Source organism: Macaca thibetana, chromosome 14 (assembly GCF_024542745.1).
Source record: "Macaca thibetana thibetana isolate TM-01 chromosome 14, ASM2454274v1, whole genome shotgun sequence".
Taxonomy (NCBI): Eukaryota; Metazoa; Chordata; class Mammalia; order Primates; family Cercopithecidae; genus Macaca; species Macaca thibetana.
In genome coordinates this window covers 18,615,059-18,642,365 of record NC_065591.1, presented here as the reverse complement: position 1 = coordinate 18,642,365, position 27,307 = coordinate 18,615,059, and the positions used below count along the sequence as shown (strand labels likewise).

Genomic DNA, 27,307 nt, shown 5'->3' with positions numbered 1-27,307 from the left:
AGGGCATAGGAGGGCCAAGGAGAAGCCAATGCGAGCCAAGGGCTGCTCACCTGGGGGCCGGCGGCGGTGGAAGACATGGATGTCCATCAGGTTCTCCAGGTTCTCCTGCAGAGTCTCCCGGTCCAGCCCTGTCAGCCGGTCAGCGCTCTGTATACTCTTAGTCTGCCAGTCAGTCCAATAGATGCGCTCTCCATAGAGGGTCAGCCCAAATGGGTGGGGGAGCTGGCTTCCGATCAGTACCTGCCAGGGCCCCAACACTGTGTCATCTTCAACAAAGTCTGACAGCACAGAGCAGTGGTAAAGAGCTCACTGTGGACTCAGAAAGTGGCTCTCCCACTAACACCTACTGTGTGACCTCTAGTAAGACCTACTTATAAAATCTCTCTGAGCCTTGCCCTATCAATCTGTGACTTGATCGTGCCTGGCTCTAAGGGTCATGTGATGGTTTCATTGGAATATGTTGGAAGTCATCTATTATTCACATCATCTCAAAGTATCTCTGTACAAATTACTTATTAAGTACAAAAGAAAAAAATAGCAACTTTACAGTGGACACTACCTTAACCATACAATGGCAGTAAGTATCACAATAATGGAACAGGCCAACACCTGTGTCTACTGATGAGACACACTGAGAACTCAAGGACGTGACTTCACTTAGGGTAGTATTCCTGCTGCAAATGCACACTATGAATCCAATCACAAGGAAACATTAGATAAATCCAAGTTGAGAGACATTATAAAAAAAATAACTGGACTTTACTCTTTAAAAAATGCAAATGTCCACTTTGGGAGGCCAAGGTGGGCGGATCACCTGAGGTCAGGAGTTCGAGACTAGCCTGGCCAACATGGCGAAACTCTGTCTCTACTAAAAATACAAAAAGTAGCTGGGCGTAGTGGTGGGCGCCTGTAATCCCAGCTACTCGGGAGGCTGAGGCAGGAGTACTGCTTGAACCCAGGAGGCAGAGGTTGCAGTGAGCCGAGATTGTGCCATTGCACTCCAGTCTGGGCGACAGAGCAAGACTCTGTCTCAAAACAAAACAAACAAACAAAAAATGCAAATGTCAAGAAAGCCACAGAAAAGCTGAGGAAATGTTCCAGATCAGAGAGTAAAGAGACTAGATTAGCTGGGCCCAGTGGTGCACAGCTCCAGCTACTCAGGAGCCTCAGATGGGAGGATCCCCTGAGCCCACGTCAGCATGGGCAACACACCAAGACTGCAGTCTCAAAAGAAAAAAAAAAAAAGCAAGCTATGTGTGGTGGCTCATGCCTATAAATCCACACTTTGGGAGGTTAAGGCAAGAGAATTGCTTGAGGCTAGGAGTTCAAGACTAGCCTAGACAACAAAGTGAGACCCCTATCTCTACAAAAAATAAAAAAATCAGCCAAGTGGCCTCAAACCCATAGGCTCCTGAGTAGCTCGGGTGCAGCAGTAGATGCCTGTGGTCCCAGCTATGCGGGAGGATCCCTTGGGCCCAGGAGGTCGAGGTTACAGTGGGCCATCTTTGTGGCACTGCACTCCTGCCTGGGCCACAGAGTGAGTGTCTAAAAATAAATAAATAAATAAAAATTAAAAGAGACATAATTACTAAACACAATGGGTGATCCTTATTGGATCCTAGATTAACAAAGAAAAAAAGTGGGGTGAGGGGAGCTATAAAGGACATCACTGAGGCAATCGGTAGTGAAATTGAGCAAGGACTATGATTAGACAGTAATATTGGGCTGGGCATGGTGGCTCACGCCTGTAATCTCTGCACTTTGAGAGGCTAAGGCAGAAGGATCGTTTGAGGCCAGGAGTTTGAGACTAGCCTGGGTAATACAGGAAGTCTCCACCAAAAAAAAAAAAAAAACTAGCCAGGCGTTATGGCTCATGCCTGTAGTCTCAGCTACTCAGGATCCGAGGAGGTCGAGGGCGCAGTGACCCAGTATCACGCCACTGCACTCCAGCCTGGGTGACAGAGCATGACCCTACCTCTAAAAAACCAAAAACCAAAAAAAAAAAAAAAAAAAAAAAAAAGACAGTAATATTGGATCAATGTTAAATATCCTGATTTTGATCATTGTACTGTGGTGATGTAAGACAACATCCTTGCTTTTAGGAAATGTGCACAGGAATAGTTTGGAGTCAAGGGCAGGCTGTGTGCACTCTAATCTCAGACAGCTCCATAAAATAATAGTGTGTACCAAAACAGAATGATAAAGCAAATGTGGCAAAATTTTATTTATGTATTCTTTTTACCTGTTCTTGCAACTTTTCTGTAAGTTTGAAATTATACCAAAATAAAAACAAAAAGAGATCAATCATGGGCCCACAGTGCAACTGGTAATTAACAAGCAATAGTTGTGCTGGTTCACAGGAAAGTTTGTGCATTTACACCCCCAGCTCATAATCCACACAAGTCTTTTCATCATCAACCAGCAGCCCTTTCCCACCCCTGCCCCCAAGCTCTGGACAGCACCCACAGCCTCAGAGAAACAGCACATGCCCCATGCTGGTCCCCTTAGCTCTGATCAGTACCAGTGCCAGCCAAAAAGTACCATCCTGGAGGCTGTCAAGGCCGGGGGAAGATGTTTTAGTGCCACCCTTACCTTCCTCTTACTGCCATCCAGTCCAGCAAATTCAATTGTCTTCATGCCGGCGTCAGCCCAGTATAGCCGCTGGGAACCGTAATCAATAGCTAGCCCGTTAGGCCAGGTCAGATTAGAAGAGATAATGACTTGGCGGCCTGAGGCATCCATGCCAGCTCGTTCAATCTTGGGGCTCGCACCCCAGTCAGTCCAATACATGTACCTGGGCAAAGGCAAGGCAAGGGAGGTCTTACAAGCTAGTTAATATCCAGCAGGGACTCAGAGTACCTAGGATTTCAGGGTTTCTGCCTGAAGTAGCTGCCTCAGCCTCCTGTTTCAGTGTCCAGCCCAGCCCTGGGCTCAGCGCTATCTCTGAATGCCTTGTCTTCTACCATTATCAAAAGCTACAGGGTCTTAATAAAAGCAGAACCCACAGCTTAAGCAGAACTCAGCAAATAAAGTGTACATGGGAATAAAGAAAGAGGAGGGTGAAAATGAATAAGAAATGTTTCCTTGGCCAGGCGCCATGGTTCATGCCTATAATCTCAGCACTTTGGGAGGCTGAGTTGAGAGTATTGCTTGAGCCCAGAAGTTTGAGACCAGCCTGGGCAACACAGTAGGATCCCATCTCTACCAAAAAAAAAAAAAAAAAAAAAAAAGGGCCGGATATGGTTGTGCACATCTGTGGTCCCAGTTACTTGAGAGGCTGAGATAGGAGGCTCATTTGAAACCAGGAAGGCAAGGCTGCAGTAAACCATGATTGCGCCACTGCACTCCCGCCTGGGCAATGAGTGAGACTCTGTCTCAAAAAAAAAAAAAAAAAGAAATGTTTATTCACTGGATGGGTTAAATAATTTAACAGAACTCTATATAACCAGTAAGAACAACATAGGCCAGGTGCAGTGGCTCACACCTGTAATCCCAGCACTTTGGGAGACTGAGGCAGGATTGCTTTAGCCCAGAAATTTGACACCAGCCTAGACAACAAAGCAAGACCCCATCTCTACAAAAAAAAACCTGTAAAAATTAGCTAGGCATTGTGGTCTGTGCTTGTACTCCCAGCTACTTGGGAGGCTGAGGCAGGAGGATTGCTTGAGCCCAGGAGGTTGAGGCTGCAGTGAGCCATGATTTGCACCACTGCACTCCAGCCTGGGCCACAGAGCAAGACCCTGTCTGAAAACAAACAAACAGCAACAACAAAAACAAGGTAGATCTATACACTCAACTGGAAAGATACACAAGATATATAGGCAAGCAGAAAAAAGTCACAAAAATGTGCTATTTTTGTAAAACCAAAACCATCACCACCAATAACAAATGTTTACATACATTTAGTAGGAAAAAAAATACCCTAAATTGTTAACTTACTGCTGGAGAGTGAGATCACAGAGAATTTTTACTTGCTACAGATTAAAATTTTTTTAACAATGAGTTACTTTTGTAAGCTAACCAACAATAAAAACGAGATAAGGAAAGGAAGAATTGAAAAGTTTCCTTGTCCACAGAGAATACAAAGTTGTCACCAGCCTCTGGTTTCTATAGCTGCTCTTGCTTCCTTGTATATCCATAAGATTTGGCCACTCTTCCTAATCTTTAGACTTCTCTCTGGAACTCAGATCTTGGGAGGGGTGTGTGGAGGTCATTCCCAAGGGGCAGCCACTCACCCGCCCATGGGTTCCACCACGATGTCCCGAGGACGATCAAGGTTCTCCCAGATGAGTACTGTTCTCATGCTGCCATCTGTGTTGGCTACTTCAATCCGGTCTGTACCTACCAAGAAGGGATACAGAGATTAATTCTAGTCTTGTTCATTCACCCTCTTACCTTCCATGGCCAACACAAGAGCCTGGTATGTGCCAGCGGAGCACAGAGTAGGTACTCAAAAGATATTTTGTGACAGATGCACAATGGAAATTTAGTGACTTGAACTGTAAGAAGAAATTCAAGGATGTGATCAGTTGGATTTCTTGAAAGAGCAAGACTTCCCAAACATAGGCAACCATAATTTAAGGCGATCATTCTCAAACCTTAGTGTGCGTTGAGTCAGGAGAGCTTGTTAAAACACAGATTCCTGGCCGGGCGCGGTGGCTCAAGCCTGTAATCCCAGCACTTTGGGAGGCCGAGGCGGGCGGATCACAAGGTCAGGAGATCGAGACCACAGTGAAACCCCGTCTCTACTAAAAATACAAAAAAAAATTAGCCGGGCGCGGTGGCGGGCGCCTGTAGTCCTAGCTACTCAGGAGGCTGAGGCAGGAGAATGGCGTGAACCCAGGAGGCGGAGCTTGCAGTGAGCCGAGATCGCGCCACTGCACTCCAGCCTGGGCAACAGCGTGAGACTCCGTCTCAAAAAAAAAAAACAAAAAAAAAACCACAGATTCCTGAACCTAACACCCAAAGATTTTTTTAAAATAAAAATATTTGGCCGGGCGCGGTGGCTCACGCCTGTAATCCCAGCACTTTGAGAGGCCAAGGCAGGTGGATCACGAGGTCAGGAGTTTGAGACCAGCCTGAACAACATGGTAAAACCCCATCTCTACTAAAAATACAAAAATTAGCTGGGTGTGGGTGGTGCATGCCTGTAATCCCAGCTACTTGGGAAGCTGAGGCAGAAGAATCGTTTGAACCCGGGGAGGCAGAGGTTGCAGAGAGCTGAGACTGTGCCACTGCACTCCAGCATGGGCAGCACAGCGAGACTCTGTCTCAAAAAAAAAAAAAAAATGCTAGTCCATTTCATGCTCACTAACCCCCTAAGATTCTGATTCAGTAAGTCTTGTCTTTTTTTTGAAGACAGGGTCTTGCTCTTTTGCCTAGGCTGGCATGCAGTGGTGCGATCATGGCTCACTGCAGCCTTGAACTCCCGGGTTCAAGCAATCCTCCCACTTCAGCCTCCCAAGTAGCTGGGACTACAGGCATGTACCATTACACCCAGCTAATTAAAAGAAAAAATTGGGGGAGGTCTGGGGGGTCTTGCTATATTGCCCAAGCTGATCTTGAACTCCTAAGCTCAAGCGATCTTGCCTTGGTTCCCCAAAGCGCTAAGATTACAGGTGTGAGCCACCATGCCCGGCGCTAATTCAGTAAGTCTAGGGTGGGGGCCAAGAATCTGCATGTCCAACACTTCCCAGATGATGCTGATGCTGCCACGCAGAGGAGGCAAGGTTGTCGTCAGCCTCCGTGGTCCAGCAACCACACGCTAAGTAGCACTTGTTCAGGGTGTCCCCTTGCCTCCCAAACCCAACTGGCTAATTAAAAATGCCTGATTTGGCTGGGCGTGGTGGCTCACACCTGTAATCCCAGCACTTTGGGAGGCTAAGATGGGTGGATCATGAGGTCAGGAGATCAAGACCATCCTGGCCAACATGGTGAAACCACGTCTCTACTAAAATACAAAAACTTAGCCAGGCATGGTGGTGCACGCCTGTAGTCCCAGCTACTCGGGAGGCTGAGGCAGGGGAATAGCTTGAACACAGGAGTGGGAGGTTGCAGTGAGACCAGATTGCACCACTGCACTACAGCCTGGCAACAGAGCAAGACTCCACCTCAAAAAAAAAAACAAAGCCTGATTTACCCAGAAAGTTACGGAAAGAAAACCACAAGGCATAGGTTCATGGTCTGAGATGCCTTAAAACACTCCCCAGCATCAACTACACAGCAGAAGCAGCTGCCACACTGTGAGCTTCTCACATGGGAGCTTCTCACTTCAGCTCTGCAGCAGACCTCCTGCTTCTGACCTACCAAGGACTTCAGGTGAAGACAGAAGTGGCCCAGGAGGGACACTGGGCCCCTTCTATCTGAGGCCAGGGTTTTAAACAAGAGGAATCCCAGGGAGCCAGGCAAGCCACGGCTCCCCTATACATACCTGCATCTGTCCAGTACAGTTTGTTGGTGACCCAATCAATGGCCAGGCCAGCTGGGCTCTCCAAACTGGTATCCACTACCACCTGGGCAGGAAGCAAAGCTGTATCACCAACTGTACTTCCACTCTAGTACTGAAGCCCAAACTCCACCAATTCTGAAGGTTGGCAAAGGTATGGGAAGCCCTTACCCTGGAGATGGCAGATTCCACCCCTCGATCTCCCCACGCTGGGCCCTACCTCCTGTCCTGTTCCATCCCACTTGGCCCTGCTGATGGTATCAGTGCTGACATCTGTCCAGTACACGTGGTCATCCCGGGAGTCCCAGTCAAGGGCCACAGCACTGCGTACGTCAGCCAGTGGGATGACATCATCAGACAGGTCCTCTGTGTCAAAGCTGATTCGACGGATGTCCATCCTTCGGGCAAAAAGCAGGAACTTGTCAAGACCTGATCAAAGGCCGAAAGGGGTCTTCTTTTAATGCTCTAAATCCAAGAACAGTGACAGACACAGACGCTCACCTGCGTGACATCTGGTTCAATCACACTTCCTGGGATCTGGTGCCCTTTGCCCCCTATGCTTTATACCTCAGGCTCTCTTTGAGCACTGCCATGCTGGCAGAATCAGACTTCTAAATCAAATGGAAACAGACTCTACCAAGGGCCCAGAAGTGCATGCTGTTTAAGCATCTGTCGGCTTCATCTCAACTTTTCTCTCTTCTTACTTTTCTCCACCTCTTCTGGTGCCCTGGCTTGCCCACTGCCAACCCCTGACCCCTACTTCTCTGATGTTCATGACTGTGTCAGGGCTCCTGTCCCTGCACTCCATCACCTGGATCCCTTCCTCTTGCTCTCCTCTTCACAACTTTAAGCCAGTAGCTTAAGCTGAGCACTTTCCTTGCCAGGCACTGTGCTTGGGGCTTTTTTGGTCTCACACCAAGCCTCTATCGTGTGTTATTCTCATTCCCACTTTCTAGATGAGCAACCCTGAGGCTAACAGAGATTAAGAAACGTGCCCAAGATCCCATGGCTACAAAGCACCAGAGCTGGGACTCGGGTCTGACTCCGGAGAAAGAGCTCTGGCCACTCCTCTACGAAGTTTACTTCCATCCTCTGCCCTTCCTCTGGCCAGTCTGAATACTTCCTCAGTAGACTTTTCATCCAGAAAGGCACTTCCTGCCTAACGTTGCCAAATGTCTTCTTCCTAGCACTGGGAAATCCTTAAGGGGAAGCTGGCAGGGGACAGGGGGCTTTACTTCTTGCATCTCACTAAGACAACAGGAGAAGTGCTGGGCACAAAAGAATTCAAGGGGAAAGGGCCGGGCATGGTGGCTCACGCCTGTGATCCCAGCACTTTGAGGGGCTGAGGTGGGGGCATCATTTGGGCTCAGGAGTTTGAGACCATCCTGAGGAGTTTGAGACCAGAGCAACATAGTGGAACCCCGTCTCTACTAAAAATACAAAATTAACTGGGCGCGGTGGCTCATGCCTGTAATCCCAGTACTTTGGAAGGCTGAGGCGGGCAGATCACAAGGTCAGAAGTTCAAGACCAGCCTGGTCAATGTAGTGAAACTCCATCTCTAGTAAAAATACAAAAATTAGCCAGGCATGGTGGCAGGTGCCAATAATCCCAGCTACTTGGGAGCCTGAGGCAGAAGAGTAGCTTGAACCCGGGAGGTGGAGGTTACAGTGAGCCAAGATCATGCCACCATACTCCAGCCTGGGTGACAGAGTGAGACTCTGTCTCAAAAACAAACAAAACAAACAAAAAACCCCACAAAATTCGCCAGGTGTGATAGTGTATGCCTGTAGTCCCAGCTACTTAGGGGCCTGGGGCAGAAGGCTTGCTTAAGCCCAGGAAGTTGAAGCTGCAGTGAGCACTGTTTGCACCACTGCACTCCAGCCTGGGTGACAGAGCAAGACCCTGTCTCAAAAAAAAAAAAAAAAAAAAAAAAAAAAAAAAAACGCTGGGTGCGGTGGCTCATGCCTGTAATCCTAACACTTTGGGAGGTGGGCAGATCACGAGGTCAGGAGTTCAAGACCAGCCTGACCAACATGGTGAAACCCCATCTCTACTAAAAATACAAAAATTAGCTGGGTGTGGTGGTGCACACCTGTAATCCCAGCTACTCACAGAGCTGGGACAGGAGAATCACTTGAACCCAGGAGGCGGAGGTTGCAGTGAGCCAAAATCACACCACTGCACTCCAGCCTGGGCGACAGAATGACTCTCTCTTAAAAAAAAAAAAAAAAAAAAAAAAAAAAAAAAAAGCCGGGTGCAGTGACTCATGCCTGTAAGCCCAGCATTTTGGGAGGCTGAGGTGGGCAGATCACCTAAGGTTGGGAGTTTGAGACCAGCCTGACCAACATGGAGAAACCCCATCTCTACTAAAAATACAAAATTAGCCAGGCATGGTGGCGCATGCCTGTAATCCCAGCTACTTGGGAGGCTGAGGCAGGAGAATCGCTTGAACCTGGGAAGGGGAGGTTGCAGTGAGCCAAGATTGTGCCGTTGCACTCCAGCCTGGGCAACAAGAGCAAAACTCTGTCTCAAAAAAAAAAAAAAAGAATGCAAGGGGAAAACTCAGAGCGTGAAATTAGGTTCTTAATGTGTATGAATTAGGTTTTTAATGTGTATGACTGAAACTTCTGAATGTTTTCCCTAACCACACTCTCTAGAAAGGACCCAGGTCCCAGGAGAATTTTATTGTACCCAGATTTCAGAGGGTCAGTCGGGTATGCAGCAGTAAACAAGAACAGCTGCTGGTGTGTGAGGAGTCACCCCAGGCCCCCTGCTGGTCATGCCATACGCCCGGACTGCTCCTCTCTGGACTATTCTTAGAAAAAGTCATCGTGTGCAGGGCTCTCCAGGGCTACCCTCTCAAAGCAATAACCCCGCAGGAGCCCAAAGGAAGCCAAAGTAGTAGTTCAGGGAGAGACCAGGAAATCCCACGATCTTCCACTTGTTTGACACATATTTATCCAGGACCTGCTCACACAGAACATCATCAGAGATTCGAACTTTGGCTTCCTGGTTTAAGGGCCGAAGAAAGTCTTCAACAGGGTGAGGCTAAAGGTAAAAAGGTGGGAAATCATTCCCCTGTTTTCTAGAAGAGCATAAAACCCTCTTGCTGCCTATGGAGAAGGTATCCTGCCTGGTAAAATGACACATGAGCCTGATTGCAGGTGTTCACACTCGACCAGGTGGTGTTGCTGAGCCTTCAGCAGCTAGAGCTGGGTCCTCAGTCCTCAGCTTTGATAGAAGATCCCTCAGCCTCTTAAGTTCTTCCTCTCCAGGGCTCCCTGAGGAATGTGGTTTTTCCCACGATAGGCAATCCCTCCACCTCCTATCCCTTGTTCCTTCTCCCCATCCTCACAATAGCCTCCATAGAGGCTGGTGTCGCAGACCCACTTACTCTGGGCACAGGCGTGGCTGCTGATCTTGCGGAAGCCAGTGGGGCAGGCACAGGTGTAGTTCTGGCCACTGGGCAGACACAGGTGCGTGCAGCCTCCGTTGTTGTCCCCACAGCGGTTCTTCCCTGCTCAAAGAGCCCAGGGCAAGAGGATTAGCAAAGGTTTGCAAAAGTGACCCCAAGACTAAGGAATAGGGGTTTAAGGTAGGGTGATAGTTCCCTGAAGGGAGAAACTATGTCTTATTATTTTTGACATCTGCCCCTGCTGCTAGCACAGTGACTACCCGGCACAGAGAAGATGGCCTGTAAATGTCTGCTTGAATTAGATGGGAACGGTGAAGTCTAATGAGTCTTTTCGTGAATCTTGTTGTACTGCCCTGAATGTCCAGCAGAGGGAGGAGTTAGCCCATGTCAGTGCCCCGCTGGATTTCCCCATCAGAAGAAATGGCAACTCCTAAGGGGAAGGAAAGTTCTCAAAGGCACCAGAGGCCACCTCAACCATGAGACTACTTTGGCTCACCCGGTGGGCAGTTTTTTACCTGCAGGTTGGCGCTGCGGGTGCAAGGTGTGGATGTCCATAGGGAAGTGGAGTTTGTTGCGAATGATTTCCTGGTTCTTCCCCGTAAATTTGTTAGCGCTATTGATGCTCTTGGTGTGCCAGTCTGTCCAGTACAGGCTGTCTTCAAACACTGTGATGGCGAAGGGATGCGGAAGGCCTGGGGAAAGTCCAGGAAGACCTCAGTCTGGACATGGACTGCCATGGTCTCTGGGCCCAGGCCTGGCAACTACACAAAGCCTCTGCCAAGGCTCCTGGGGGACAGGGACAGGGGCAGGAGGACAAGAGATGGAGAGTGAAGGAAGGGGCTCACCCTGGCTAATGACAGCCTTACGGTGACTCCCATCCAGATTGGCCCTCTCAATGACATGGTGCTTAGCATCCACCCAGTACATACGGCGCCCAGCATAGTCGATGGTGAGGCCATTGGGCCAGAAGAGATGGGTATCAGCAATGATGCGGCGTCCAGAGCCATCCATGCTGGAGGCCTCAATACGGGGGGTGTTGCCCCAGTCTGTCCAGTAAATGGTACTAGGAAGAGAGAAAAGTAAATTGGGAAGTGGGCAGCAGAAAACAAGTAGGTAACCAGGAGAATAATCAGGTAGAGGGCTTTTATCCATTTAACTCAGGGGACTCCAATGTTTGGTCCACAGAATGCATTTTTTTAAGATAGGGTCTCATTCTGTCACCCACGCTGGAGGGCAGGTGCAATCACAGCTCACTGCAGTCTCAATCTCCTGGGCTCAGAAGGCCTCCCACCTCAGCCTTCTGAGCAGCTAGTACCACTACACCTAACCAATTAAAAAAAAATTTTTTTTTTGTAGTAGTAGAGATGAGGTCTTGCTATGTTACCCAGGCTGGTCTCAAACTCCTGAGCTCAAGCGATCCTCCTGCTTCGGCCTTCCAAAGTGCGAGGGTTACAGGCATGAGTTGCCATGCCTGGCCTCAGAATGCTTTTTAAGTGTTTGAGTTTAAATGTCTTCAGACAGGGCATTTATTCATTTAATAATTTTTTTTTTCGTACTGGCAACAGGCAGGACATACTATCTTAGGCACTGGAAATCTAGCAGTGAACAAAACAGACAAAGCCTCATAAATGACAATACAATGTAATATTAGGACAGGCACTTTCTTCTTTGTCACAGTCTCTTCCACTGCCTTTTGTATTTTATTTTATTTTATTTTTGAGACAGAGTCTCGCTCTGTTGCCCAGGCTGGAATGCAGTGGCACGATTTCAGCTCACTGAAACCTCCACCTCCTGGGCTCAGGTGACTCTCCTGCCTCAGCCTCCTGAGTAGCTGGGATTCCAGGCACCCACCACCACGCCCAACTAATTTTTGTATTTTTAGTAGAGATGGGGTTTCACCATGTTGGCCAGGCTAGTCTCAAACTCCTGACCTCAAGTGATCCACCTGCCTCGGCCTCCCAAAGTGCTGGGGTTACAAGCTTGAGTCACCACGCCTGGCCCCTTTTGTATTTTATACACACACACACACACACACACACACACACACACACACACACACACACAGTTTCTAAAACAGTTGACACATACTACAGGACCTTATAAGATACTCCCTCCATTGACTGAATAGAATTTTTAGAAGCCAGACGTAAGAACTTCATTTTGGGAGTTTTTCTTTAATTCAGATTTCTGAATTTTAAATTAAATTTCTTTTTGAGATAGGGTCTCACTCTGTCATCCACGAGTGCAGTGTCATGATCATGGCTCACTGCAGTCTCGAACTCTGGGACTCAGGTGATCCTCCTGCCTCAGCCTCCTATGTAGTTGGGACTACAGGCATGCACCAGTAAGTCCAGCTAATTTTTGTACTTTTTATAGAGATGGGGTTTTGCCATGTTGCCCAAGCTGGTCTTGAACTCCTGGGCTCAAGCAATCTGCCCACCTCAGCATCCCAAAGTGCTGAGATTACAGGCGTTGAGCCACTGAACCTGACCAGATTTCTCAATTTTATTTATTTAACTTTTTTTTGAGACAGGGTCTTACTCTGTCACCCAGGCTGGAATGCAGTGTTGCAATCATGGCTCCCTGCAAGCTCGACCTCCCAGTCTCAAGCCATCCTTGCACCTCAACCTCCCAAGTAGCTGGGACTACAGCCATGCACCCACTAAGCCAGGCTAATTTAAAAAAATTTTTTGTAGAGATGAGGCCACACTATGTCGCCCAGGCTGGTCTTGAACTCCTGGACTCAAGTGATCCTCCTACCTGGGTCTCCAAAAGTACTGGAATTACAGGTGTGAGCCACTGTGCCCGGCCCCTCTATTAATTTTTAGGCAATAATAATTAATTACAATTCTTATGAATTACTAATAACTTAATTTGTATTAATTAAGTCAACCTTATGAGCTAATAATAAAAATACTAAACACCTACAACTTATCTAATGTGTATTATATGCAATTTAAAATGCATCACCTCATTTAATCTTCACACAACTATGACGGAAGTATTTTTTTTAATCGCCAATTTAGAAATGAGTAAACAAGGCAGACAGAGATTAACTGGCCCAAGGCCACATAGCCAGTTACTACAGAGCCAGGATCCAGACTCAAGTGTGTGGGGGACAGGGCCCATGTTATTAACATAACATCACACCTTTTTTTTTTTTTTTTTTGAGACAGAGTCTCGCTCTGTCGCCCAGGCTGGAGTGCAGTGGCGCAATCTCAGCTCACTGTAACCTGCGCCTCCTGGGTTCAAACGACTCTCCTGCCTCAGCCTCCTGAGTAGCTGTGATTACAAGCACCCGCCACCATGCCTGGCTAATTTTTGTATTTTGCAGAGACGGGGTTTCACCATGTTGGCCAGGCTAGTCTCGAACTCCTGACCTCAGGTGATCTGCCCGCCTCGGCCTCCCAGAGTGCTGGGATTACAGGCATGAGCCACCAGGCCCAGCTACACCACACTTTGAAGATGTACCCCCAGAGCATCTAGTCCGGTAGCCTGGGAGCTGTCCCGAGAAGTTGCAAGAGAGATTCAGCAGCCTGAGATACAACTTACCCCTCCATGGGATGCAAGGCAATGGCCCGGGGCTTCTCCAGGTTCTGCCACAGCAGCACCTTCCGGTGGGCCCCGTCCAGATTGGCCACCTCAATCCTTGAGGTGCCTGAGTCGGTCCAGTAGAGTTTGTCATGGACCCAATCCACAGCCAGGCCCCCTGGTGAGAAGCAGCACAAAAAATGTCAAGGAGTCAACCCAGGCTCCCCTTTCCCATAGTAACAAGAGCAAACTCTTACAGGAAGCAATTTCTTGGGCCAGGCACTATTGTCATCATTTTAGATACATGAATTCATTTAAGCATCACAACTCTGTGAGCTAGATACTGTAATTTCCATGAGGATGAGGAAAGTGAGGCACAGAAAAGTCAAGTAACTGTCCAAGGGCATGCACTTCCTCCTCACAGCCAACCATACCTCACTTCCTGAATTCCGTCTCCCTGACGCATTCCCAGGGTCCCCCACTGCTCTGACCCTGGGGTTTGTAAATTGTCATTTAGGGTTTTGCAGAGGCATTTCAGAAGTTCTCTAAGCATTTGAGTCCAATGTGCTTGATACCAAATTAGAATTTGACCACTTCACCTGTTTGTAAAATAGTCTGAGATTGCCAAGTGAGCTGTTTCTGTGGTTTGTTTGTTTGTTTGTTTTGAGATGGAGTCTCACTCCCATTGCGCGGGCTGGAGTGCAGTGGCACGATCTTGGCTCACTGCAACCTCCACCTCCTGGATTCAAGCGTTTCTCCTTCCTTAGCCTGCCAAGTAGCTGGAATTACAGGTGTGCGCCACCACGCCTGGCTAACTTTTGTATTTTTAACAGAGACGGGGTTTCGCCATGTTGGCCAGGCTGGTCTCAAACTCCCAACCTCAGATGATCTGCCCACCTCGGCCTCCCAAAGTGCTGGGATTACAGGCATGAGCCACCGCACCTGGCCTATTTTTTTAAAATCTATAAAACATTTTGATATACTTATCCAGGTCAATCTGAATATTCTTAATACTAAGCAATTGAAACAAAACTCAGAAATAAACTAGATGCAAAGGCTGATAGAGAACTCTGTCATCCATCAATCTGATTCCCCTCCCATGATTACAACCACCAACGTGCTCTGATTATTCTCACTGACTGAGTTCAATCATAAGCAAATGTTATATTTGAACCTATAAAATTGATATATATTAACAAATGTTTTCTATATTAGAGCTCCAGCTAAGATTTCCCTGGAAGAAAAAGATGTGCTGCTGCCTAAGGTTTGCAAACCACTGGCCTGCTCCTCCCACCGTTGCTGCGCATGTGGCATGGCTCTGCCCCTCTCCATGGGGGCTCATTCCCTACCTGGGCTCTCCAGCCCAGTAGACACAACCTCCTCCACGTTGCTGCCGTTGAGGTTGGCACGGAGGATCCGGTCCAGGGTGACGTCTGACCAGAAGACAAGCTCGCGGCGGTGGTGGAAATCAAGGGCAATGGCGTTCTCCAGGTTGTTAAGCAGCAGCGTGTACTCAGAGCGGTGCGGCAGCACCTGCCGGATGTCGATGCGATTGGCAAACAGCAGCACAGGCTCTGGCCCTGGGACACAGTATAAACATGGGGTCCCCACTGGGTTTCAGAGCCGCCCCTGGTACCCATCAGCAGGTCTTCAGCTGACTGATAGAGCCATGTGCCCACAAGGGCATGCCCCAGGCTGTCAGCATCAGTACCAGAAGAGTAGCAACCCTTAAACTATACTCCTCCACCCCTCCCCACCCCACTCCACCACGGCAGCTTTTCTTGGGGCTCAGAATGCAACTGTTGCTCCGTTTTACTGCGATGGAAATCTCTCTACCTCTCTGCAAATCCCTGAGCACCAGAGCACTTGGCCTTCCTCCATGCTCAGCCCTCTGCCCACCCAGCCAAGTGCCAACAGCCCTTACCCAGAGCCTTGCAGCTGCGCCGGTCGGGCCGTAGTTCATAGCCTGTTTCGCACCAGCACTGGAAAGCCCCTTCGCTGTTGGTGCAACCCTGGCTGCAATACCCCTCGTCGGCACACTCATTCACATCTGGGAACACCAGGCACGTCAAGAGATCTCCCTTCTGTCGTCCTCCCACCCCCGCTCCCAGGCTGCCGAGCTGCTTTTCTGCCCACATCCCCATCTACTTTCCAGGCCTAGTGGGAAGGTTGTCTAAGAAATAGTTAAGGGCGGCCGGGCATGGTGGCACACACTTATAGTCCCAGCTACTTGGGAGGCTGAGGTAGGAGAATTGCTTGAACCCAGGAGGCGGAGGCAGCCGTGAGCCGAGATTGCACCACTGAACTCCAGCCTGGGTGACAGAGCAAGACTCTATCTCAAAAAAAAAAAAAAAAAAAAAAAAAAAAAAATGGTTAAGGGCTTTAAGGTCATGCAGACCTGGGCTGGAATCCCAACTCTGCTGCTCACCAGCTGTGTGGCCTTTGGTAAGCTACTTATCCTCTCTGTGCTTCAGTTTCCCCATCTGTGAAATGGGAAGGATGATCCCCACCTCCTAGGGTTATTGTGAGGATGAAATGAGGTCACAGCCTTCACATGCCTGACCCGTAGGAAACACAGCTGCCTGTCTGCTGCCCCTGCTCAGAACCCCGACTCTGCTGCAAACCAGGCCTCAGCTCACCTTGGCACGTGTGCCCATCCTCTGTGAGCCGGTAGCCTGTGTGGCAGGTACACTGCACTGCCCCTCGCACCATCTGGCACTTCTGGGCACAGCCACCGTTGTTAACATTGCAGTTCTCCTCACCTGTCCGGGGCCCTGTGCCAGCCAAGCCAGAGTTGGGAGTTGAGCCCAGAATCCTCCCCCAGACAGCCAACTTGGCATTCCACCTGGACCGGGAACAACAGCTCCCAAAGCTGCAAGAGTCCTGAGGGAGGATTCCCTTTGAACCCTATGGGTGGGGTTCGGCCACAAACCATGGGCCAGGTCTGCCCACTGGGGACACTCACGGCAATTCTGCTGTGGGCTTTCGTCGCTGTTGTCACCACAGTCGTTGACCCCATTGCACAGCTTCCTCTGCCCAATGCAGCGCCCATTCCAACACAGGAACTGGTCCAAGGCACACTGGGGGCTTCCTAGGGAGAGGGAGGGTCAGGTCACAGCAAGGCAGGGCTTGGGTCAACAAAGAGATGGGAGCCTGTCATTTTCTAGGGTAAGCTGGAGACAGATGAGACTCAAGGTGGGAGGGTGAGGGTCCTGGGCAGGAAGCAGCTCAGACAGGGCTGGCTGAATGTCTGCATTCGCTTTCTCCCCAGGACACCACAGTGGGATGGTGAGGAATATGGAACAGAATGAAAAACTACATCCACATGCTCAGTACTGAGTATGGCCGGGGAGCACCCATGGGGGCTGCCAGATGGAAGGTAGTCCTTCCTCAGTAGACCAGAGCTAAAGGCACTGGCTGTGTGTGAGTTAGAATAGGAGTGGCAATTGAAACTCGCAGCTCTGATACCGTGCTCCAGGCCATAAGGCCGCAGTTTAATGGTGCTCCTGGATTTTACACTGGTAAAACCTCAACCCGACTGGAAAGACAGCAATAACACCCTCTTTTCCACCCTTCCACCCCAACTATAGGCTAAGGGTTCTGGGGCACCCTGGGAGACACCACCTGTATTCTCACAGTTCTCTTCATCGCTATTGTCCGCACAGTCGTCCTCCCCATCACAGCGCCAGGACAGGCGGACGCAGCGGCCTGAGCGACAGCGGAACTGTTCTGCTGTACACATGGAGGTGGCTGGGCAAAGCAAAGGCCTAATGAAAGGTGGGCCCCATTTCAGCCTGAAATTCTCCCTGCCACCCAAAGCTGCAGCTTATGTCAGTACCCATGCCACTCTTGACACCAGGATCACAGCTGGTCTATATGGCGTCTTTGTGTGAATCAGAAAAAGGTATCCTTTCCTCAAGACACTTTACTGCCATCTGCTGGAAAACTGCCATGATGAGTATATAAATCTATTATGTGACTGGCTTCCCTTTGAACATATTGCCTCTGCACAGTGCACGACCTACACAACTGTACATGGTGGTCTTACCCAGTGTCTTCAAGATTTATGGGTAATGGCCTCTTTGTCTTTTTTTTTTTTTTTTTTTTTGAGATGTCATCTCACTCTGTCACTTAAGCTGGAGCGCAGGGATGCTGTCTTGGCTCACTGCAACCCCTGCCTCCTGGCTTCAAGCGATTCTCCTGCCTCAGCCTCCCGAGTAGCTGGGATTACAGGTATCCGCCACCACACCCGGCTAAGTTTTGTATTTTTAGTAGAGATGGGGTTTATTTTATTTTATTTTTTTTTTTGAGACAGAGTCTCGCTTAGTCGCCCAGGCTGGAGTGCAATGGCGCGATCTCGGCTCACTGCAAGCTCCGCCTCCCGGGTTCATGCCATTCTCCTGCCTCAGCCTCCCGAGTAGCTGGGACTACAGGCGCCCACCGCCTCGCCCGGCTAATTTTTTGCATTTTTAGTAGAAGCGGGGTTTCACCGTGTTAGCCAGGATGGTCTCGATCTCCTGACCTCGTGATCCGCCCGCCTCGGCCTCCCAAAGTGCTGGGATTACAGGCGTGAGCCACCGCGCCCGGCTAGAGATGGGGTTTAACCATGTTGCCCAGGTTGGTCTCGAACTCCTGACCTCAAGTGATCCACCCGCCTCGGCCTCCCAAAGTGCTGGGATTATAGGCGTGAGCCACCGTGCCTAGCCGGTAGGGGCCTCTTTGGCTCCACAAGCCTTCTCCTTAGTTCAAGCCCAGCCTAATTCCATTCCCCCACTCACTGCAGTTGCGCTCATCAGACTGGTCATCACAGTCCGCGTCACCATCGCAGCGCCAGCCTGCATTGATGCACAGGCCGCTGTCACACATGAACTCCCCAGAGCGGCAGGGCTGGTGGGAGGCTAGGGAAACATGAGACTTCTGTCTCTAGCCAGTCTGTGCACAGTGTCCCATGGCAGACTAGAAGGCCACAGTCCCAGAATCCCAGTTCCTCCATCTCTTCCCAAGAGGGACCAGAAAAACCAGAAACTCCTCTCTGAACTCCTGCCCCAGCTGGCACCTGTGCCTTGCCACCCGAGGAGTTCTTCCCAGCCTGGCCTCCCCGCCTCCCAGCTGCCCGGAGCACTCACAGCAGTCAGACTCGTCCGACCAGTCTCCGCAGTCATCGTCGCCATCGCAGTGGTAGATATCGAGGATACAGCGGCCATAGGCACACTGGAACTCCTCCAGGTTGCAGGGGGGTGCTGGCACTGCTGAGGCTGGAAGGAAGGCAGGGGTGGGGAGGGGCACACACTCAGGCCTGGATGAAGGAGAGGGGCCTTGATTCCTCAAGCAGGCAGGATGTGCAGGCAGGAGAGCTTCTTCAAGCGAGATGCAACCAGGTTTCATCTGGGACAGCCCTTATAGATGCCCATATTCAGGTGGACCAAAGGGAGCCTTCCTTTCCCACCTGGGGAACTTGGTCCCTCCCTAGCTCAGCCCAGGAGGAGCTCTTGCTGAGGCACCCATGCTCCTTGCCCTTGGTATATGTACCCCTCAGCCTCACCCTTAGCCCATGGGCAGAACCATGCGCCCTCATCCAACCCAACAGCCTGAGGTCTGGGGCCACTCACGACAGCTCTCCTCATCGGAGCCATCTTTGCAGTCGGTGTCACCGTCGCAGTACCAGTGCTCAGCAATGCAGCTTCCGTCACTGCAGCGGAACTCCTTGTCGGAGCACTTGCGCATGTCTGGGGGATGCGATGGGACAGCAGTTCTGAGAGGGCCCCACAGGCAACCCTCTCACCCTCCTCTCTGACTCCGCAACCTCACTGGCTTTGGCGGGTCTGACCCAGGCCCTGAAAGGCACCCCAGAGTCAGTGCAGACACTCCGTGAAGAACGGGGGCCCTGGAGAGACTGGGCCTCAGCCTCCTGGTCCACAGTTTCTCCGGGGTCTGAGCGGCTCTGCTCCCTCTGCCTTCCTCTAGCTGCTCCAGATATCTGGGCAGTTCAAGGTTTGGCAGTGCTGGGGCCATTGCTGCTATCTCATCCTATGGCCAGGCCACCCACTGGCCACCGTGTCTGCCTCCCCCCACTGGGGCCACCCACCACACTGCTCATCGCTGTTGTCACCACAGTCATTGTCACCATCGCAGTGCCACAGACTCCGGATGCAGTAGCCGTTCTGGCAGGGAAACTCGTCCTCCTCACACTCCCGGGGGGCTGTGGACACAGGACAGTCAGGCTGCTGCAGGCAGTGGGGGTCTGGTGCCTGGAAGCCTGACTTAAAGCCCTCCGGAGCAGTCAAGTAGCTCCAGTGCTGCCCCGAGGGCTCCGAAGGAGGAGGCTGCCTCTCAGCAGCTTATCTGACTGCGAGAGGAAGTAAAAGGACAGGACCAAGTGCTGAAAACACAAGGGTCCATGTGGACCTGGGGCATCGCTTTCTGATTGAAAATCCTTTCCCAATAGAACTCAATGGAGTCCGCCCAGCCCCTGCCAACACTCACGACAGTCCTGCTCATCCGAGTCATCCTCACAGTCGTTGTCCCCGTCACACACCCAGGAGCGGCGGATGCACTTGCCATTGTCACAGTGAAAGTCGAGAGGGGAACAGGTAGGTAGCACTGAATCCCAGGAAAAGGAAGGAAAAGTCGATCAACCTGGTATACTTAGTCAGGCTCAACTAGGCCAGATAGCCTTTTACTCCAAATTCCCTTGTCTTTTTTGTTTTCCTTTTTTGAGACCGAGTCTCACTCTGTCGCCCAGGATGGAGTACAGTGGTGCCATCTCGGCTCACTGCAACCTCTGCCTCCTGGTTCAGGCGATTCTGACTCAGCTTCCTGAGTAGCTGGGATTACAGGCATGCTTCACCACACCCGGGGGAGGTTTTTTTTGTTTTTTGTTTTTTTTTTGTTGTTGTTGTTGCATTTTTTGCATTTTAGTAGAGACAGAGTTTCATCATGTTGGCCAGGCTGGTCTCGAACCCCTGACCTCAGGTGATCTTCCTGCCTCAGCCTCCTGAGTAGCTGGGATTACAGGCATGCTTTACCACACCCAGGGAGTTTTTTTTTTTTTTTTTGTTTTGTTGTTTGCATTTTTAGTAGAGACAGGGTTTCGTCATGTTGGCCAGGCTGGTCTCCATCCCCTGACCTCAGATGATCTTCCTGCCTTAGCCTCCCGAGTAGCTGGGATTACAGGCATGCTTTACCATACCCGGGGAGTTTTTTTTTTTTTTTTTTTTTGGAGACAGAGTTTCACTCTGTCGCCCAGGCTGGAGTGCAGTGGTGTGATCTCAGCTCACTGCAACCTCCACCTCCTGGGTTCAAGGAATTCTCATGCCTCAGCCTCCCGAGTAGCTGGTATTACAGGTGCCCACCACCACACCTGGCTTTTTTTTAATTTTTAAATTTTTTTTTGGATTTTTAGTAGAGATGGGTTTTTGCCATGTTGGCCAGGCTGGTCTCGAACTCCTGGACTCAAGAGATCCACCTGCCTCGGCCTCCCAACATGTTAGGATTACAGGTGTCAGCTACCACGCCCAGCCCCCTTGTCTGTTTTATAGTCCTTCCTTACTGACTCCTAGGCTCATCCCCAGCTGATGGAGAAGCTTAGCAGAAACTACAGCTAAGAGATTCAGAAGGGAATTGTGGTGAAGGGTTCACAGGGCAGGGGAAGAAGAATAACCCAAAGAACTCACAGGCACTAGGAAAGCATAAGAAAAACATGAGCAAGAGAAAGAAGCGCTTTTTTCCCCTCTTTTCGTCTTGTTAAATGATTGACACACCTGGGCTCAATTTCCAGTTAATTACGTAGCACTCTGAGCAAGTCATTTACCCTCTCTGAGCTGACGTCTTTTTGGCTGTACAATGGGGATAATTATACCCAGTTCATAGAGGCCTTTTGATATAATGCCTATGAAAATGCTACATGAAAGTGAAGCATTTATCATCAACACAATTAGCTGAACTGGTTAGGGTTAATGAGGTCCAGGTTGTACCTCCGTTCCCATTAGACTAATTAGCCAGCCTCAGACATAGATGTCACAGTTAGGTCAGAGATTGCACCTCTAATCCAGACAACTGGCTTAGCAGGGATATTTCTATATATCCAAGACAGGTCACCCTGGCCAACTGTGCAGATGTTACCATGCTAGGGGAAAAGGGACATTTAAAGAAAATATAAAATTCCTTCGTTTTTTTTAAACGGAGTCTCGCTCTGTTGCCCAATCTGGAGTGCAATGGCACAATCTCGGCTCACTGCAAGCTCCACCTCCCGGGTTCACGTCATTCTCCTGCCTCAGCCTCCCAAGTAGATGGGACTACAGGCGCCCGCCACCACGCCTGGCTAATTGTTTTGTATTTTTAGTAGAGATGGGGTTTCACCGTGTTAGCCAGGATGGTCTCGATTTCCTGACCTCGTGATCTGCCGGCCTAAGCCTCCCAAAGTGCTGGGATTACAGGCGTGAGCCACCGTGCCCAGCCTAAGAAAATACAAGATTTCTTACAAAGTTTATATTACTAAGAAAGGTGTGGCCAGGTGTGGTAGTTCATGCCTGTAATCCCAGCACTTTGGGAGGCTGAGGTGACTGGATTGAAGTCAGGAGTTCAAGAACAGCCTGGCCAAAATGTTGAAACCTCATCTCTACTAAAAGTATATAAAATTAGCCAGGCATGGTGGCACATGCCTGTAGTCCCAGCTACTCGGGAGGCTGAGGCAGGAGAATCACTTGAACCTGGGAGGTGGAGGTTGCAGTGAGCCAAGATCACGCCCCTGCACTCCAGCCTGGGCCACAGAATGAGACCCTGTCTCAAAAAAAAAAAAAAAGAAAAAAAAAAAAAGGTTTTATTGTACAAAATACCAAAATAAGAAACATAGAAATAATCAATATTTGTGTATAGTATATAAATTTTAAAATGCACAAATATGCAGTACCTATACATAAACATATATTCACATAAATACAGAGAGACCTATTTAAAGAAACTCCCTGTTGTTTCAAGTGTGTTCTCTTCTTTTATACTTGTTTTCAAGTTTGTTTTCTTGGACATATATGCATGAACCAACAAAAAGAAACACAGGAGAGTTAGAGCCATATAGAGTGAAGAAACTACCCAAACGTCAGTATCTATTAAGCTTGCAAAAGACCAACTCTCTGAGTCCAACACAGTTGATGCCGAGAACCCTCCATCAGCCTTGTCCTTGCCCCCTACGCCCGGGTCCCTCTCCACCACCTCCCACTGCCTCTGGGGAGGTACTTACTACATCCGTCCTCATCGCTGTGGTCCCCGCAGTCGTTGTCTCCATCACACTGCCACTGGGCAGGGATGCAGGTACACTCGCCAAGAGCACTCACTGCACATGTGAAGTGGCTCCGACCACAAGCACACTCGGGGCTGCTGGCCAGGCCTGGGCAGAGGGAAGAGGAATCAGTGAGGGCTCAGCTCCCACTCAACCAAAGCCCATTCCAAGGGGAAGGTAGAGGGGCCTAGTTAAGGGGCACTGTCACCGGGAGAGTCACAGTGACACTTCAAGGGAGATGCAGGCGGTAAAACCATGCCTACTCCAGGGCATGAACAATCCAGAAGATACCCTCTGACTTTGGGCTTACAAAGAGTCCAGGTGACCCCCTCTATGACAGGGCTTTTTTGCATGGCACCTCTAAGGGCCCAGAGACAGATGATGCCACCTAGGCTAGGCACAGTGGCTCATACCTGTATCACAGCACTTTGAGGGGCTGAGATTGGAGGATTGATTGAGCCCAGAAGTTCGAGACTAGCCTGGGCAACATAGTGAGACCTTGTTTCTACAAAAAACTAAAAAATTAGCTGGGGGTAGTGGCACGTGCCTGTAGTCCCAGCTACTTGGGAGGCTGAGGTGGGAGGATTGCTTGAGCCTGGGAGGTCAAGGCTGCAGTGAGCTATGATCACACCACTGCAATCCAGCTGGTGCAACAGAGCAAGACCTTGCCTCAAAAAAGAAAAAAAAAAAACCCAAAATAACAAATAATGCCACTCAGAGGTTTGGTGCTCTTGAAGAAGAGGAACAAGGGACAGAAGGGGTGATGTTGAGAGGTTTCCATATCCTTCTCACCAAAACTAGGTTGAGATACGGATGCTCTGCCTCTGTCCTGGACCAGACCCTGGGATGTTGGCCAGGGAGGGCAAGAACTAATGGTGTAATTAAAATGCTGGAGCCTCTTTAAGATAAGGAATCCACACAGGGGAGCAGGAAGCAGGGTGGGCTGCTGTGAGTCCCCAAGGCCACCTCAGGGCAGAGGAACTGGGACCTGCCAGGGCCTTCCTGTCTGTGGCACAGGCCACAGCCTTGAGGAAGGCTGGCAGATGCAGCCCCTCCCCCGGCTTCAGCAGCACGCAGCTGGGCTTCCCTATTGAGCATCGAGCTATCTGCCTGGCCAAGTCCCATGACCGGCTGCTGTGCCCCCTCCCCAGCGTGCCCAGCAGGATGCCCTGGGATGGCGTGTGAATGGCTCAGTGCCCCGCTCCAGCCTCAGCTGGAACAAAGGGTTCTGCCAGGGTCACTCTCCCCCCTCCCAGCATTCATCCAACCCGCTGGGCTGCTCTGCTCGCAGCTGGGGAAGGAGGGGGCCGCAGTGCATGGCTCATCTCTCCCGCTTCCTTTCTTCTCCTCTTCCTCCCCTCAGCTGGGCCCTGCCCTCAGTCTGGGCTGAAACAGAGAAGGAGTCAGCTCGAAATTGTCACCCTTCCTCCTATACTCTGTACCTGGTCCAGCTTTTCTCTCGCAGCTCATCTCCTTGATGTACATCCTTGTCTCACATTACAATTCCTTGGCCTAGTCTAGGGCTCAGGGCCTGGGATAAAAAGGTGTGCTGCCATGCCCTCCAAAAGCAGGGAGAGAGCTCTAGAACTTTCCCTCTCCATTTCAACCCCAAGAGTAAGTGTGAGCATAAGGTAGAACTTCCTAGCCTGCGAAGTATGGATGGATGGATGGACGGACAGATGGATAGACAGATGGATGGATGAATGGATGGATGGATGGATGGATGGCTGGCTGGCTGGCTTTTGGGATCTGTGAATCCCTGATGCTACAGGTATAATGTACGTTTCTGTGTAAGGAATCACAGCTTTCACCAGATTCTCAACTGAGGCCTGGCCCTCTCCCTCCACATGCTATGGGAATCAGCTGCCCTAGAAAAGATGCGGGATTGGGCTGGGCGCGGTGGCTCACGCCTGTAATATCAGCACTTTGAGAGACTGAGGTGGTGGGTCCCTTGAGCATAGCAGTTTTGAGACCAGCCTGGGCAACATGGTGAAACCCTGTCTCTACAGAAAAGAAATTTACAAAAGTTAGCCAGACACGGTGGTGGACGCCTGTACTCTCAGCTACTTGGGAGCCTGATGTGGGAGGATCACTTGAGCCCAGGAGGTTGAGGCTGCAGTGAGCCATGATCTCATCACTGGCACTCCAGTCATGGTGACAAAGTGAGACCTTGTCTCAAAAAAAAAAAAAAAAAAAAAAAAAAGATGCAGGATTTCCTGCGGAAGCCAAGTGAGGTCCAGTTGTGAGGTGCAGTGTCTCTAGACCTCACAGGAAGGCCTCGCTCCAAGCCCAGTGCTCCTGTCTCTTCGGGTCTCTCTGCAAATGCAGGGTAGAGGATTCTTCCCCAGGAAGCACTAAAAGACCCAGCTGCTCCTGCCCCCACTCCATCCTTTCTGGCCTGAGAACTCTGAGAAGGGAGGAGGGCTTTTCTCACTCAGATCCTGGACAACACAGCCTGAGGAACTTCAGTACTATGACGGGCTCAGCACAGCTACAGGCACCCTTTTGGTGAACTCTAGCTGGACTGAACAGCAAAGATGTTTAATCCCACTCCATGTGATGGGGCTCCCCAGTACACAGATCCCCTTCCTGGGGTATCATGGTGAGAAAAAGGATAAGGCTAAATCAGTGGATCTCAACTGGGGATATTTTGTCCCCTGGAGGACATTTAGCAATGTTTGGAGACATTTTTGGTTGTCATGCTTGGTGGTGCTTACTGACATCTGGTGGGTAGAAGCTAGGGATGCTGCTAAAGATTCTATAACTGTATAATTCTATACAGGATTACATGCCTGCAATCCCAGCACTTTGGGAGGCCCAGGTGGGCGGATCACCTGAGGTCAGGAGTTCAAGACCAGCATGGCCAACGTGGTGAAACCCCCGTCTCTACTAAAAATGCAAACATTAGCCAGGTATGGTGGTGGGCACCTGTAATCCCAGCTACTTGGGAGGCTTAGGCAGAATCACTTGAACCCCGGAGGCAGAGGTTGCGGTAAGCTGAGATCGTGCCCTTTCTCTCCAGCCTGGGCAACAGGAGCGAAACTCTGCCTCAAAAAAAAAAAAAAAAAAAAAAAAAAATTCTATAACATGCAGACAGGCCCCTGTGATAAAGAATTATCTGGCCCAAAACATCAATAGAGGTTGAGAAATGCTGCTAACCACACACAGTACGGAGTGGGGATGTACCAGAGGGGAGTTCAGGATGAAAGGTGTGATAAGGACAGAGAGGAAGATGGGGCGGGTGGATGGGGGGAATTGGAGGAGGAGGTTGGGCAGAGGACAATGCACTGGACCTGGAGCAGACAGACTTGGGTTCCATCGACCAGCCAGGTGACCTTGTGCAAGTCACATAGCTCCCTAAGCTTCAGTTTTCTTGTTTGTAAAAAAGCCACAAGGAGCTGAACCTGGTGGCTCACACCTGTAATCCTAGCATTTTGGGAGGCTGAGGTGGGCTTGAGGTCAGGAGTTTGAGACCAGCTTGGCCAACATGGTGAAAACCTGTCTCTACTAAAAATATAAAAATTAGTTGGGCATGGTGGTGCACGCCTGTAGTCCCAGCTACCGGGGAGGCTGAAGCAAAAGAATTGCTTGAACCCCGGAGGCAGAGGTTGCAGTGAGCAGAGATCACGCCACTGCACTGTAGCCTGGGCAACACAGCGAGACTCTGTCTCAAAAAAAAAAAAAAAAAAAAAAGCAACAAAGATTAGATAAGAAAATAAAGGTGGAAAAAACTAACCTCGTGCCTTGGCACACCAAAGATGTTCAATAATGGACGCTGGGGTGTGCGGATGCAGGGGTGTGTAGATGTGGGGCCGTGGGGGGTAAATTTTCCCAAAAGGCTTTGATATTAAAAATTGGAGTACCAGAATAGAGCAAGTGTAGAAGAGTCCTGGGGCTGCGTGCAAATGAAAAGGCTACTGGTAGGGAAGAACCTTAAGCTCTTTTGTTTCTTTAGGGCCCCACCCCCGCCTTTGGCTGAGTGATAACAGAAGTCCTGAGTTCCCCGCGCAGACTTTAGGAACAAAGCATTCCATCGGTGGGCATCAAGTTAGTTGCAGGCAGTTGAAGGGCCTTGACTTCCTGCATGTCAAATCAACATCTCAGCATCCGCTGCAGTGAAGGGCGGGCAGCCACCGGTCAGGCAAACGCTTGACTTGGGCATTCATACAGTAAACAGACACATTATACTCCAAAAAGCCAGCTCTTCTGGACAACTGCTGTCTCTTTGGGGTCCTCAGAGGTGGAATTCTGCCTTTTCACTCAAGTCCTGGCTGTGATCATAAAGGCAGCTTTTAACCCTTTTTAAGGAAAAGAATGGTGAGTGAAGAAAGAAAACAAATGACTGTGGGTGGCAAAATGCAGCCTTCATTTTAAGAAGTGTTGAATTAGAACACTCTGCTATGCTCTGGCCTTGAAAGCTGCCAGCCGCACCACAAGCTCCCTTAGCCTCCAGGGGCCTGGGCTCTAGCCCCTCCACCTAATGCGATTCACCATGGAAAAGGTCTCTCTGCAAGGCATCTTTGATCATGAAGCTATCCAGCTTTTGGGATATATGTTAATGTGCTCATAGGATTTTTCTCTAGAGGTGAACTAAAATCTTACCTTTTACATCTCATCTCTCCCACTCCCGCCACCTTACCA

At 49.9% G+C, this 27,307-nt stretch overlaps 1 protein-coding gene across 1 annotated transcript in view; it reads right to left on the bottom strand.

Moving 5' to 3' along the window:
* The window catches only part of LRP4 (LDL receptor related protein 4), a 61,586-nt gene that overhangs the window by 22,863 nt on the left and 11,416 nt on the right, over positions 1-27,307 (bottom strand). The window contains exons 2-21 of the mRNA XM_050757524.1: positions 22,628-22,774; positions 19,876-19,992; positions 19,478-19,591; positions 19,002-19,118; positions 18,519-18,647; positions 18,171-18,290; positions 17,017-17,142; positions 16,358-16,483; positions 16,032-16,166; positions 15,317-15,442; positions 14,742-14,972; positions 13,414-13,570; positions 10,707-10,924; positions 10,377-10,553; positions 9,841-9,963; positions 6,666-6,874; positions 6,431-6,512; positions 4,236-4,341; positions 2,593-2,794; positions 51-240 (exon numbers count right to left, since the gene is read on the bottom strand). Coding sequence (XP_050613481.1) covers positions 51-240; positions 2,593-2,794; positions 4,236-4,341; positions 6,431-6,512; positions 6,666-6,874; positions 9,841-9,963; positions 10,377-10,553; positions 10,707-10,924; positions 13,414-13,570; positions 14,742-14,972; positions 15,317-15,442; positions 16,032-16,166; positions 16,358-16,483; positions 17,017-17,142; positions 18,171-18,290; positions 18,519-18,647; positions 19,002-19,118; positions 19,478-19,591; positions 19,876-19,992; positions 22,628-22,774 — 2,952 coding nt within the window. The remainder of the gene's footprint in view (positions 1-50; positions 241-2,592; positions 2,795-4,235; positions 4,342-6,430; positions 6,513-6,665; positions 6,875-9,840; positions 9,964-10,376; positions 10,554-10,706; positions 10,925-13,413; positions 13,571-14,741; positions 14,973-15,316; positions 15,443-16,031; positions 16,167-16,357; positions 16,484-17,016; positions 17,143-18,170; positions 18,291-18,518; positions 18,648-19,001; positions 19,119-19,477; positions 19,592-19,875; positions 19,993-22,627; positions 22,775-27,307) is intronic.